The 15691-nt window shown below is 34.7% G+C and overlaps 1 protein-coding gene across 4 annotated transcripts in view; it reads right to left on the bottom strand.

The window, feature by feature from the left end:
- Window positions 1-8506: 8506 nt before the first annotated feature.
- Window positions 8507-15691, bottom strand: part of LOC106073261 (adapter molecule Crk-like) — a 34679-nt gene continuing 27494 nt past the window's right edge. For all 4 annotated transcript variants that reach the window (XM_056043885.1, XM_056043888.1, XM_056043886.1 and 1 more), the window contains one exon: window positions 8507-15649. In XM_056043885.1, the coding sequence (XP_055899860.1) occupies window positions 15512-15649 (138 nt within the window). In that variant the 3' untranslated portion in view covers window positions 8507-15511. The remainder of the gene's footprint in view (window positions 15650-15691) is intronic.

Raw genomic sequence — 15691 nt, 5'->3', positions numbered from 1 at the left:
CTCAGTTGGTGATCTCAATCAGTGATCTCAGTTGGTGATCTCAATCAGTGATCTCAGTTGGTGATCTCAATCAGTGATTGATCTCGGTGATCTCAACCAGTGATTGATCTCAGTGATCTCAGTTGGTGATCTCAATCAGTGATCTCAATCAGTGATCTCAATCAGTGATTGATCTCAGTTGGTGATCTCAATCAGTGATTGATCTCAGTTGGTGATCTCAATCAGTGATCTCAGTTGGTGATCTCAATCAGTGATCTCAGTTGGTGATCTCAATCAGTGATTGATCTCAGTGATCTCAGTTGGTGATCTCAATCAGTGATCTCAATCAGTGATCTCAATCAGTGATTGATCTCAGTTGGTGATCTCAATCAGTGATTGATCTCAGTTGGTGATCTCAATCAGTGATCTCAGTTGGTGATCTCAATCAGTGATCTCAGTTGGTGATCTCAATCAGTGATTGATCTCAGTGATCTCAGTTGGTGATCTCAATCAGTGATCTCAGTTGGTGATCCCAATCAGTGATTGATCTCAGTGATCTCAGTTGGTGATCTCAATCAGTGATCTCAGTTGCAAAGCCTTTCTTGTAACCCTTGCATACATCAGTAGATCTTCCTTGGCACAGCCAGTATACCTACAGTAGATCTTCATACATAGTAATTAAGTAAAATTCCCATTCACACCATGCTGTCTATAGAGCTGATGATGTAAAGGTCATCTGTCTCTGTGGCCCATGGTTAACTAGGGTGCCATGTGGCCAGCATAGCAACCAACCGCCTTTACTTTTCCCCAATGTCAGGTAAATATCAGAGATGAGTGGACTCAGAGGTGCCCTAAAGATCTCCATACATAATTTTTAATATACTTTAAATAATTTTTTTGTTTGTTAGTATAAATTATTTTATATATGAATCCATTTCTTGTTGTCAATGGTTGTTTTTTTAGAAATCCATTTTTTGTTGTTGGTCAGTATAGTCACAAGAGAGCAACCATTTTTGTTGCTGGTCAGTATAGTCACAACAGCAACCATTTTTGTTGCCGCAGAAAAAAATTCTCATATCATCACAATATTAGAGATTCTGTTGTTTTATTAAAACTTGTTGCTACCTCGAGCATGCTCATGTCTCAGGACTAGAGTAAATCACCGATTGCGCTCAAGTTGGCACATTTTTTCAGTTTTTAATTTTTAACTTCCTAATGGTTAGACCTTGGAAACAAAATGAAAGTACTCATTAGTCAATAAAAATAGATTACTTGCTTTGATTGCAACACCTTTTTTTAATTAGAATTCAACTCAACCTGTCAGTTAAGCTTTGTGCATGCAGAAATTGTGCTGTTAACGATTCATAAGAACATTTTGTGCATAAAGCATGAAAAATATTGGCTCTATGTAGAGAAAACTATATTAGACCTAGTATCTTTTTTCGAATAGCAATAATTGAAGCTACACCTATTTTAACTGTCCCTATAAAATCCTATATCTTCAGACATTAGATGATTAGTAAATAACAATATATATTATTACTGTAAAGACCACAACAAGAAGAAAGAATCAAAAAGGATTTATAACATTCTGACAAGTCTTTAATTGGTCTACATATGTCAGTGCATTTATATACCAAAAAATTCCTAACACTAAAACAGAAAATAACTACTGAAACAAGACGATTATAAATTATTATTTTAAAATTGTTATGGCAGATAAAGATATGTTTAACTTGAATTGTAATTTACAAATTAGTGTAGAAAATTCAGACATTGCCAGTGACAGATTTTTATGGAGACAGCTTGCCGCCCAATGCGCCGGACGGCGCAGGAGGACCTAAGTCTAAGTCTAAGTAAGTGTAGAAAATTAAACAATGCAGTTGTAAATTAGATTATTATTTACAATTAGGCATACGCTAGGCTACAACAGACATTTACAGTTATGGCAGCTTTGTTTTATTAACATTTATACAAAATGATGATTCCATTTCTTTGATATCATTCATTCATCATTGGCCTCCTTCAGTCGTAGAACGACTATGGTTCATCTCAGAGCACGCTTCCTCGTGTGGCTGTGGAGCCCTATTTTGGAGAGACACTCCCGTCCACAGCGCAGGTTAAGGTGGCTTTTGCTTTGGTGGTAGAGGAGCTGGCCGTTTTTCGGATTGTGCGTTTTTCTTCCTGAGCTGAGACCCATGTACTTTCACTGTCCATAGCTTTCTTGGTCAGAGATGATATATAGCTCTAATATTACAACAATATTAAGAACCTCTAACAATTCAGTGCAACGTTTTAGAGAGTGGGGCAGCAGGAGCTGCAGACAAAATCTACTTTTTGCAATTTCTTCATCCTCTAAGCCTATCAAGGCATGCCCACACCTCCTAGGCCACCAGCTATCACAAATGCTGCATTGGACTTATAAAGAATCCCCATCTTTCTGGTTACACCCTGAGCATCTATCGTTCTTTTCGTCCATGTTAAAGTTACAGTTAGCCAGTTCCTCTTCCACATCTGCGGCTTATAATTCTGCTTCCATCTCTGCCCCCTTCAATGAAGTCCAGTAGGGGAAGGCGCAGAAGGCGCCATGAATCCTGTTGGTCGTTGGAAAGGCTTTTATCTAACAACCAGGCCTGGACATTGGGATTCTTCATCCCGTGTCCTGTCTGAGGGCTCCCAGCGTTAGACGGCCATATCGATTGACTGGGCCAGACCTGGCCGTGCCGCGTACACAGCGCTCCGTCCCCGATCCTGGGTCCACTCGCTACAAGTGGTCGAGAACAGTGCTAACTATACTGTCTCTGCCCCCAGACTTCCTCATCATTGTCACTGTCTTGTGGACTGCAACTTTTTTCATTTGTTGACAAAGTATTTTTGTTCAATGCTAGCTCATCTTGTTTGTCCTTTCTTTCTGCTTGCTGCTTTTTAGTACTCTTCTCTGTTCTTTCACTTCTTCTGCCTTTCTCTTTTTCTCTTCTTTGTCCATTTCTTTGACTAGTTTATTCTTGTCTTCTTGATTCTTTTCCTCAATTTTTCTTTTTAGTACGTTCCAAAACTCCTCGCCGCTTATCATGCTTAGAATTGTTGGCGTTGTCCTGGAATTAAATTTCTTTCCCTTTCCGGAATTTTTAATATCCTGGGTGACAAAGGCCCTTGACTGTTGCCATTGTTTCTGTTGGTCTAATTGAAAGGCTTGAATCAGGGTGAGGGTTAGATCAATAGATTTTTTAAAAATTTGATGTCATCATCTAGTGATATTTGGGTTTCGGGGATTGGTGGTTCTGGAAAAAAAACATTGTAAGATCATTTTTTTGGTTTCATCATAAATGAAATACACATGTTCTTTTATCTGTTGGATATTTCAATTGAAAAGGGGTGAAATTTCCGATGCAACCTTGGATGTTGAGCCCAATGTAGATGGTTGGATTGAGTATGATGAATTGGACTGGGGTGGTGCTGTGCATGTGGATGACTCTGGTAGAGCTACTGATGCGGATGATTCAAGTTTTTCCTGTGGATGACACAAAGTCGAGCTACTGATGTGGATAATTCAAATGGTTCTGTGGATGTGGATGACTGGGGTAGAGTCACTGGTGTGGTTGATTCCAGTGGTACTGTGGACATAAATGTCTCTGGTAAGTCCACTGATATGAATGATTTGAGGTGACTCGGTTGATAAAATACAGAACCTAAGTTTGAAGTGTTAATTTCCTCAAGTGGATGAAATGTGATTTCTTGGTGAGTACTAGGTTTTTTTTGGGTAACATCATGTGTAAATTGAGTTGTTTCAGCTGCTGGAGATGACTGATACTCCCTGCTTGGGAACAAGTTTGCTTGATTTAATTATCTTTTCTGCATTCAGCTGATAAATTCCCATGGCCCTGGAGCTGCTGGCGGCTATCTCATGTGTGGCTACTTTTTTCCAAACTGGCTTCAGGACATCAGCAAACTATTCTAATTTGATTCCTTCTCCACTGATGTCCCTGTATTCTTTAATAGCATCGGCCCAGGCTGATTTCATAGCTGTGAAAAAAGCCTGGTTCAAAGGTTGGATTAAGTGGCATGAGGCAAGAGGCAGTACAGTATGCTTGTTTCTAATAGGGATGTGCCTAGTGTGACTGTCTACAAGCAAAAGAATGGGTTTGGGCAAATTTTGGGTAATTGGAATAAAAATATCTTTCAGCCTGGTAAAAAAAATAGCTGCTGTGATCCAGCCATTCCTTGAGACTTGTAAGATGGCATCAGGGAAGTCCTGGAGTAGGTTCATTCTAGGGATTCATTTGTAGGGTAGATTAAAAGAGGGGAAGTGTACTGCCCTGCTGCATTAAAGCAGCATTAGTACATGCTAGTACAGTGACTTGTGTTTTATTGTTGGCAGTGACATTATAGACATGCTTAGCGCCATTACACGCAACCACCTTCCTGGCTTTTGCATCAAAAGCGAACCCAGACTCGTCAGATTTTATATATTCTTTGTGGGTCATTGAATATGGTGGGATCGATTTTCTCAATGCTCTCCTTCAAATTCCGAAACCAAACTTGAATATCTACTAAGAGACATTGGGAATCTTGTTGTCAGTTCTGGATGCCTCTTGAAAAAAACTAGTATAGCCACTGCCTAGTTGTTCGAGGAACATCGTCTGATAAACTAGGGTGCCTAGAAGCTTTCATAGCTCTTGCAATTTCACAAACCTCCTCCTTCGTTTTTTCCAAACCCATTTTCTGCCACAGTTACCAACCATTGGGCAAGTTGTTCCTCCTCAATTTTGGTTGATAATATTTAGAGGCCTTCTCCCAGAAAGTTTGTCGTAGAGTGTAGTGGTAGGAACTCCCAATTGAGCAGATGCCTGCCTTGTCATCCTCTTTGCTTTAATTTCCTCTTAAGCTGCATTGATTACTTCTGGGTCGTGCTCTCTTCGTACACTTTTTACTTTTGATGCCATTCTTAATGCAATAGTTAAGAATAATTGGATAATAGTAGATAGTATGACTTTATAAATAAGCTGTACTATGACTTTATAAATAAGCTGTACTATGACTTTATAAATAAGCTGTACTATGACTTTATAAATAAGCTGTACTATGATCTTTCTGAAACACATGCAAATCCAAAATGTAAAAAAAAAAATATGCATACATTTAGATTCGTCTATAATTCTTATTCTTGTTTAGCTCTTTGACTCCAGAATTATTTTCCACGTTTGGACGGAATTAACGTTTCCGCCATTTGGGAGTGCGCTTCTTCGCTTCGATGTAACTTGTATAACTTTTTTATTTATTATTGGAAAATAATAAATTTGATATAGAATTAAAGAGAAATGGATGCTCTTTCTAGTTGTTAAGCTTTCTAGTTTGCAAATCTTGTTGTTGTTGTAAAGTTGCTTCCCTGTACAATTTGACTAAAAAAAAAAGAATCGTCAGGAAATCACAAATTAAAAGGAAAACAAGCATGATGGTAGTGTACAATTATAGAGCTTGCGCAGTTATGACTAAATAGTCTCGCAATAAATAAAAAAAATCATTAGTTATGGATAATATTGCGGTGACTTGTACGCAGTGCTTACAGCGTCCAATCGGTGATTTACTCTAGATTGAATCCAAGAATGATATTAAGTCATCATCATAAGAAATATACTCTTAAGAAGAAAGATTTCTCATAACTCAATCATTTCAGTTGTCATAAGTATGTTATAGAAAGCAATGTTTGGGATTAACTCTAAATACGGGAGAATGCTTCAGAAAGTGATTTTTAAAACTTTCCTATTAAAAGAACTTTTCTGGTGCCGTACTGAACATTAAAATACAGGTTGACTCTTCGATGGTCTGATGGTTACAAACAGGGGTGAGGGGTGTCAGATTGCCGAAAATTTGGGATTACCCAAAGGTGTGAGAGTTTGGCCATACATATCAAGAGAGTTTTTTTAATGAAGTGATTTGGCATTTTCTTGTACTTTAATGAGTATAAAATATACAGTGGTTGAAAAACAAAAATGAATGGATCTTAAAAAAAACCCACATGATTTCAGCTTTCACATGTAAATTGTACTAAATTACAATTTAAGCCTGACCTACATTTTTAAAAATGTACATAGCACAGTATACATTAATTACTTGAGTTGACATACAAGTATAAACAATAATCTGCAATAGTCTTTATCAAACAATCTGACATGGCTTTTATCTCTTTCTATGCAAACAATCTGACATGGCTTTTATCTCTTTCTATGCAAACAATCTGTCATGGCTTTTATCTCTTTCTATGCAAACAATCTGTCATGGCTTTTATCTCTTTCTATGCAAACAATCTGTCATGGCTTTTATCTCTTTCTATGCAAACAATCTCACATGGCTTTTATCTCTTTCTAGGCAAATAATCTCACATGGCTTTTATCTCTTTCTATGTAAACAATCTGTCATGGCTTTTTCGTGAAGGTCTTTCGACATTAGAACATTGCTTGTGCAGCTGCGACAGAAATCATCACTGGGCCAAATTACTGAATGTTTCTGATTGCTAACTTGTCAGATTACTGAATGTGTGGGATTGCTGAAACTGAATGGGTCAGGTTACTGAGTGGGTCGTATTATGAAGTGTCAGACTATCAAGGGTCAACTGTACAAAGAAAATTATTTGAAAAAAAAAAAGACATGTTAATAATGCCGATTTTCCAATAGCTATTAAACATGCCAAAAGCTCATAATAGAAGTTAGCCCTAGAAATGACTGTAGATGAGATCTTGCTGTGCCTTAATATTAGTTTTAAAAGTTTAAGATGTGTTTATTCTTTTTGATAATTAATTTTTGTAAAGAGTAATATCCCTTTGATTTTAGATTTCTAGGAGGGATTTAAAAAACCTGGTGGAGGAGCTCATCTGTGGAGTTGTCAATATGTGCAGTTTTTACTAAAACACATTTTTAACATCATCAACATTTTTTTGAACATGTGCAAAAAAAAAAAAATTGAACATTTAATTAAATATAAAGTGTTTTAGCTCTCAGTTGATTATAATGCTAATGTTATTTTACTGACCAATTTTGTTATTTTATATACAAAGCTTCTTCAGAGTGTTGAATAATTTTTTCATTTTGTTTGACATGAAAAACGGGCATTCCTCTTACTTGAATACGAAGGATTTTTTGAAGATGTATTGTTGTTGTTTAAATGTAATATATTTCTCCTGTGATGGCAAAAAAAAATAGTAAATTAAAATCAGATCAGCTTTGTGTCTCTTAACTTTTTATTTTTACATTATTAATATCAATATGCTTTTATGGAGTACCATATATTTAACTCTTTCTCTCCATAATTATTTACCACATTCTGGTGGAATCAACGTTAGTATCATTTGTTAGGAGAGAAAGGGTTAAAAACTCAGCTTTACGACGTTTGCTTCTAAGAATCATTACAGGATTGTTTAAACAGATGTTATTTATTTTTCATATTATTCTTATAATGTTCATTAATGTAGAGCATTAATTTGTAGTTTTGATATAAAGATCATGTTTTATTATTTCATATATGTAATGAAAGATTTTTATAAAACTGTTCCACTTTTGAATGAAAATATTTTTATTTTTTTTATGAGTAAATAAATTTGTTAAAAATAATTTGTATACTTTTAAATGTTTTCTTGACAGAATTAAGGAAAGAGATGTTTTAAAAATCTTTCTTTAATCTTTGTTAAAATACTTTAAAAAAAAAAAAATGAATGCTATAAATTTCTAAACTGGAAAAAAAAAAATGAATGCTATAAATTTCTAAACTGGAAAAAAAAAATGAATGCTATAAATTTCTAAACTGGAAAGAGAAAGAATTCTAATGAAAAAAAGCCTGTCTCCTAGAATGTGTTGAATTCATTGCAATAAGAAAAGTGGAGAGATGAATTAATAGCAATACAGAAATTATTATCTCCCCACATTTATTCCCACTAGTCATGTGACCGTCTCCTCACTGGACTGTACAAATTAAAAGTTTCATGTTTAGTCATTTCAAAGTTCAGTGGGATTTTAACTTTTGTTTAAACATTAGTACAAAGTTGTACGTCCTCATCACCTGTCCCATGACTTTTCATTGTAGGGGGCGCCGCTGTGACAGTTCCCCTAACCAAATCCTTCCACTTTTCCCAGTCAGCAGCTGTTCTTAGCAGGATATCGAGAGGTCGGTCCAATTTATTTACTTTGTTTAGCCAACTTTATAAGACAACTCTTTGACGCTTTCTTCATGTACCCTCCAAAGTTGTATAGAATGTCACAAAAAGGTCAGGGACATAATGCAGCTTGGAACACAGGCAGTTTCTCTTGAAGTCTTAATTTACAAACATTGACAGCATGAAATAAAAACTTTTTTTTTCCTACAAGGAAGTCAATGTAGTTCCACACTAGGTAGTCAATGTAGAACTCATGATGGCATTAAATAAGGCTTGTCTTCGAGTCCTAAGATTAATGAGGAATTCCATATTTCCCGTGGCTACACAGCCCCAGCTGATGACATTAAGTCACCAGCGAAACAAACAACAAATTCAAGACTGGGTTTAACATGTTTTTTTTTTTATTCTTGACTGAAATATAGAAAGAATACATTAACAAAGAACAGACAACTTAGTTCAATAATTCCTCTAAATGAACAAGAGTCATTTGGTCAGTTAAAACTAATGCTCCAAGAATGAAACAAAGATAGATATATATATGTGTAGAAATAGTCAACAATTCTAGTATGATACACAACTAACCAATTGTAATTAAATCAATTCTTGCATGGAATCTCTCCTGTTAAAAAAAAAGAAAAGTTATGCATGCCATTATTAGGCCGATGATGAAGAAGCCAGCAATGGTTCTGTCACTGTGACAGAGCCATGACCTATGAATAATTTAGTTTGAACATCACAACACACAAGAGTGAAATAACAGCAGCCCCCATCCAGAAATATTTGTACACAAATTACAATCTTATTTATAAGATACCATAGGACAACTTACGAACTCCTTTAAAAAAAACAACATTCCCATTGGTTGAAGTTGCTGAGATATATTTTGACGAGTTTTTGATAGACTTAACTATAATAATTGAATGCTGTGGCATTTTAACCTGTTAAGATAATCAAACTGAAGACATGTTTGAAGCTAAAAATATAATCCACAGCACTCATTAAATAATTTCCCATGATTAACTTTAATGATTCATATTTTGTACATTTAAAAAAAATCAGATTTAATGTAAGCCTTCTAAAGACAAGACACCCCAAAAAAAACAACATTAATTAAATTTTCCATGTTTGTACTTCAAACAATTAGCTATTCTGAGTATAAAAGTAATGGTTTCAAGTTAAAAAAAAACAAAAGACACAATTTTAACAGTTTAAACAAAACAAATTCATAATTTTAATTACAGAGACATTAGTAGAAAGAAGGGCATCCTTATAAAAAGAATTAAATATAAATTTGTTTTGTATCTTAAAAAATATGCATTTAAAAAAAAAAAGACAGACACCAGAAAAAAAAAAGTCACTATTTACAAACTAGAATAAAAAATTCAATCAATTTCTCCAAATGTCTCAACATAAAATGAGCACAATGTTCATGAAAATGTTCTAGGTTCATGTCTGCTCAGTCACAAAATTCTTGTAAAAGTCAATTCAGTTCTAGGTTCACGTCTGCTCAGACAGTCATAGAATTCTTGTAAAAGTCAATTCAGTTCTAGATTCACGTCTGCTCAGACAGTCATAGAATTCTTGTAAAAGTCAATCCAGTTCAAGGTTCACGTCTGCTCAGACAGTCATAGAATTCTTGTAAAAGTCAATCCAGTTCTAGGTTCCTGTCTGCTCACAGTCACAGAAAAATTAGGAAACAAAACATAGAACATCCCTAGGTAATATTTTATACAGAGACATTAACACAAGCATCGATCTAGTTCTTACACATCAATGAAAAAACAAAAGCCATCAAATTTGAACATTTCATCTTCTCCAGGTATCAAGAAACTTTTGCCAACAAATCAAGTTTGAAAACTAAACTAAACATAGTTGCTGATCACATTCTTATTGCATTGAACAAGTTAAATGTGTAGACCAATCTAATATTTTTCTACTGAAAAGATCCCCAGTAAAACCAAATCTAAATGAGAATGTTTTGCTTTCTGAGAGCAGAATGAGTTTTCATCTCATGCCTTCAATAGTTAAGCAATAGTTTTATTCAACTGATTATTATCATTCTTGGAAATAGGCAACGACTGACATGAGCTGTATGACTCACAAACACTGAAAGAGAAACTTGAGTCAAATCTTTGCTGTATCAAAATGCAACTTCAGCTCTGACTGAGCTATATAGGCTAGGGGTTGTTTTCACACACTTAAGTAACATTGTTTAGTAAGTACATGTTTGCTTTGACAAATGCAGCTTGGCTGATACAAAAGTTCAATGAAAGATTTACACATTAAATTACAGCTACAGCAATTCTTCTTATATTTGTTTCAATCTCATTGGAGTTTGACACAATTTGAAATTAATCTAAGAAAATATTTGATTCACTGGGATCTGAATCATATTTTTTTTTCTCTCTTGATTACAACATAATGTGAAGATGAATTCACAAGCTGATGCTAAGCACATTGGACAAAGGTCAGCAGTGCCACACATAAAAAAAGGCACAGGATCAGAAGTAGAGAGAAACTTGCTCAAGTCAGCAGTTGAAAGAGGGGATGAAGTCCAACCATGAGTCAACTTGAGACAGCACCATTCATTAACAACACACAGGTCAAGGACATGTTAGTTTCATTTCCATTTTAAAAATATTAAAATAACAACTAAAGGGCAGGGTAGAGAGTGGTTTAGGCAAGTCACATACAAATCTAATAACATGTAAAAAATGTGATTGTTAATTAAAACCTTAGGAAAATATCCTTAATGAAAAGTCAAGATATTTTTTATGTTTACTTTATACTTTTATTTTGCCTTTTCAAAAGTTTCAACTTAGTTCAACCTAAACGCAAGAACTGAAAAGTTTATTGAAACAATCAAATGAAATAAAAGAAGTTTGTAGTTATTGTTAGTGTGTAAACATGATACAAAAAACTATTTGAAAGAATAGTGAGTTGCACAGAACTTCAAAGATTTCAAAGATTTTGACCATTACATTTGTTCTAAGCTTTTCTGTATCTTCTAACACAAGAGAGTAGAAAGTACATTCGAAAGTCGAAAAAAAAAAAGATACATGCACACAAACCTACAAAGTTAAAACAGAAGAGATATATACACATTTGAATTCTCGAGTCTAAATATATATATTTATATCCATTTGATTTTTAAAAAACAACAACAACATCTTATTGTACACCAACATACACTAATAGATAATTTATAAAGAAATATAAAAGACCAAAGTAGTCAATACACTTGCATACCCTTAGAATGGTGTTACAATTCCCACCAAGATTTTTCAAAACACTGACACATGAAGTCTCTGTCACAGTGTAACACTTAGTGAGGCACGACTGTACTCTGGAACAACAACAGAGCAAACAATGACCAGCTCACAAACAATTAGGTTCATTTCTCTTTGCAAACTTCTTCCAGCCAGTTTGTTTAATTATTATTTACAATCCACTCCACCACAAAAAAAAAAAAACAAAATGTATACCATCAGGACAGGGCATTTGTTTTTAAGTCAATTCGAACCACAGCATAGGCAAAAATGGGAGACAAAAGCAAAAAACCAGGTGGTCCACGCCTAGCATTGTGTCGCACCTTTTTAGAAAAGCTAAAATCCACTGGCACCAACTGGAGGCTGTGGAAGTAGCCTGCGACCCGTACTCTGTGGAGAGAGCTTGCCTCCCCATGCGCCGAATGGTGCAGAAGGACCTAAGCCAGTAAGTAAGTGGAACCACAGAGTCATATTTCCAAACAATTCATAGCAGTGGTATACAATTTTGATGGTAAAATATATAGGTTAGTGAACATCAAAAAAAGTGGTACACATTTTTCATGTCTGTTTCACTTCCCCACTTAAAAACAAAACAAGAAATGTATTTATAGAATCAAAACATCAACAACACATACACACTCTCCACACAATGAACTTGCAACACAAAAGGTAAAAAAAAAAAAAAAAAAAAAAAGATCAGAAAAAAATATTAGAGCCTCATTTGCACATCACTGCGCAACCGAATAACCCAAGCTTAATGTAAACACACTTCCACAAGTCAAGAGTAACATGAATAACTTTCTTCAACATGAAATTAACAAAAAGAGAACATAACTAGACCCCAAGCAATCCATGGCTTTGTATGCTACGGAGGTAGCAAAATGTGTAGGTCACGTTTGGATTATGTAAAAATTCTGCTCTCTCTTAATCTTTGCACTCAAAGACTATGTCATTTTATTACTATTGCATTATTAGTGGCATATGTGGTTAAGTGGTATGAATCACTTGCCTAACTATCAAGGGAGCTTGTGTTCGAATCCCAACATAAGCTGAAATGTGCTTGCTTAGCGCCTAAAGGCAGCAAGGAAACCCTCTCAAAGGTACCCCCCCCCCACCCACACACACACACACAGGTCCACTAAAGAGATTTGGCCCTAGAGCACTGAGCATGAAAGCTGTGTTATACAAAATATATTTTAAAAATTCAAACTGCTGTTTAACAGATGACCATAACAAATTCTGAAAGAGTCTCAAACTGTAATGGCATTTCTTCAACACTAATTCTGAAAGAGTCTCAAACTATAATGGCATATCTTCCACACTAATTCTGAAAGAGCCTCAAACTGTAATGGCATATCTTCCACACTAATTCTGAAAGAGTCTCAAACTATAATGGCATATCTTCCACACTAATTCTGAAAGAGCCTCAAACTGTAATGGCATATCTTCCACACTAATTCTGAAAGAGTCTCAAACTGTAATGGCATATCTTCAACACTAATTCTGAAAGAGTCTCAAACTGTAATGGCATTTCTTCAACACTAATTCTGAAAGAGTCTCAAACTGTAATGGCATTTCTTCAACACTAATTCTGAAAGTCTCAAACTGTAATGGCATTTCTTCAACACTAATTCTGAAAGAGTCTCAAACTATAATGGCATTTCTTTAACACTAATTCTGAAAGAGTCTCAAACTGTAACAGCATTTCTTCAACACTAATTCTGAAAGAGTCTCAAACTGTAAAGGCATATCTTCAACACTAATTCTGAAAGAGTCTCAAACTGTAATGGCATATCTTCAACACTAATTCTGAAAGAGTCTCAAACTGTAATGGCATATCTTCAACACTAATTCTGAAAGAGTCTCAAACTGTAATGGCATTTCTTCAACACTAATTCTGAAAGAGTCTCAAACTGTAATGGCATTTCTTCAACACTAATTCTGAAAGTCTCAAACTGTAATGGCATTTCTTCAACACTAATTCTGAAAGAGTCTCAAACTGTAATGGCATTTCTTTAACACTAATTCTGAAAGAGTCTCAAACTATAACAGCATTTCTTCAACACTAATTCTGAAAGAGTCTCAAACTGTAAAGGCATATCTTCAACACTAATTCTGAAAGAGTCTCAAACTGTAATGGCATATCTTCAACACTAATTCTGAAAGTGTCTCAAACTGTAAAGGCATTTCTTCAACACTAATTCTGAAAGAGTCTCAAACTGTAATGGCATATCTTCAACACTAATTCTGAAAGAGTCTCAAACTGTAATGGCACATCTTCCACACTGATTCTGACACCAAGGTAGGAGATGAAACAAACTCACACATTTTACATAAATGTCATCATTATTAAATACAAGTAAGCCAAAAACACATTATAGGCAGAAAAACAGACTGTTGGTACGTGAACAAGCAATAGGCCATTGATTGGGCTCTCCCAAGTGACAGTGCAATCACATCATTTTAACTAAATAACAACTTCCATTCAGGACATACTTAGAATGGTTTATAAGATTTATTGTGCAATATTATACATCTACGTATTGCTAGCCAGCTGGTGGTCTTTGCACACACAAAAGAAAACAAGCCTTCAATGTCAAGTACATTATCAACTAATTACTTCTCTTGTTGGTTCTCTCCAGACCCTGATACGCAAGTTATAACAACAACATTCTAATTACACAAATATGTTTCTTTTCCAGAAAGAACAGAACATTTATTACCTTAAAAGAAAGAGAACATTCTATTGCCAGATTTTTAAAGTTAGTTTCAGTTGATAAAGTTTTAAAAAAAAAAAAAAATGAAATTTTTCATGTCATGTCCATTCTATCAAATGAATTCCTGCTTTCAAAATACATGAGGAAAGAAAACTTGAAAGATGACTTTCCTTTCAAATGACTTCAACATAAAACTTAAAAGCTTTTCAATTATAAACCTATGCTGCATGAAATAAATCATTCTGATAGATCTCCATTGGTTTTCACTGTACAAAATTATGTAAGATTACTCTTAAACTTATCCTTCAAAGTAATAATAATTACTTTATGAGTGCTATGGCTGCGTGAGTGTTGCTTTAGTCTACTGCTGGCAGTTTAAAGTCGGTCAGTGATTAATATCAAACATTTGATGCTGTCACTTCCATCAAATATGTATCACTAAGGTACACACATACAGAGCTTTGTACACAAATCATATTACTTGGGTTAACTGAGTACTTCTAGGTTTTTTAAAAATGAAAGACTGTGTTTTACTAGGAAATGTCTCATAAAGAATTCAAATCATTACCAAAGAAACAGGTTCAATGTAGTGGCAGGTAAAAATGGAATTGGTTTCTATTAGATTCCTATTCATTAAAGTACTTGCATACACAATAATCTAAGGCACTATAGCATTTAAAAAGAGCCCTAGACAATTTAGGAGCAAAACCAATTTGACTAGTGCCATTGTTCTTTGAATTTCTACAGTTACATTCACTACATTAGTTTCCTTATCAAGAGTTCTTCTCCTGTCGGAAGCACCAGGACATGGCGGTTTATCAAGAAGGGGGAAAACAGAAGTTGAAATGAAACTTATCTCATGTATAGCTTTTTTTCTTTTGGTTTCTTAAAAATGTAAAAAAAAAAAAGACAAACTTTGACATTTTAAGATTTATTTCTGTCCAAATAATACTGAAGATTTTTTTGTTATTACTCTCAGTAATACAGATAATATATTCTCTTCGCAAATATTCAAGATAATTTATCTTGCTACCATAAGATTATAACAAAGAAATATATACATTTGCATACAGAAATAATCTATTTATTTACAATAATCACTAGAAACTTAAAAAGACCTTTTGTTTTTTGTAAAACAGTAGAAGCAGTAAAAAAAAAAAAATGGTTTCTATATTTATAACTATAACATGAATCAAACAGTTAAATTATCACACAGATATGAACTTGTAGGGATCCAAAGAGGAAATGAACTCTCCACAAAACAGAGAACACAAAATTTACAACAAGACAGAAGAGAAAGTTTCTACATCCCCCTACATAACATACACAGTGCCAGTCCACACTGGCTCCACAACAGAAACAACTAGTTAACACCCATCTCAAGCCGCAGCCTGGCGCCCATTTATGTGTTTAGATTTCTGAGTTCCTCTGGGGTGAGAAACCTGACGTGGGTGAATGGGAAAATCCCTTCCTTGCCGTTGATGGTGCCCTCCCACTGTCCATTTAAGTTCATCTTGGACACGGTGACAATATCTCCTATCTGAAATAAAAAGATGGGTTTCATTAATTTTTTTGACATTTA

Source organism: Biomphalaria glabrata, chromosome 10 (genome assembly GCF_947242115.1).
Source record: "Biomphalaria glabrata chromosome 10, xgBioGlab47.1, whole genome shotgun sequence".
In the NCBI taxonomy this organism is placed as follows: Eukaryota; Metazoa; Mollusca; class Gastropoda; family Planorbidae; genus Biomphalaria; species Biomphalaria glabrata.
The sequence above is the reverse complement of the archived record's forward strand: the minus strand, read 5'-3'. Positions and strand labels throughout refer to the sequence as shown.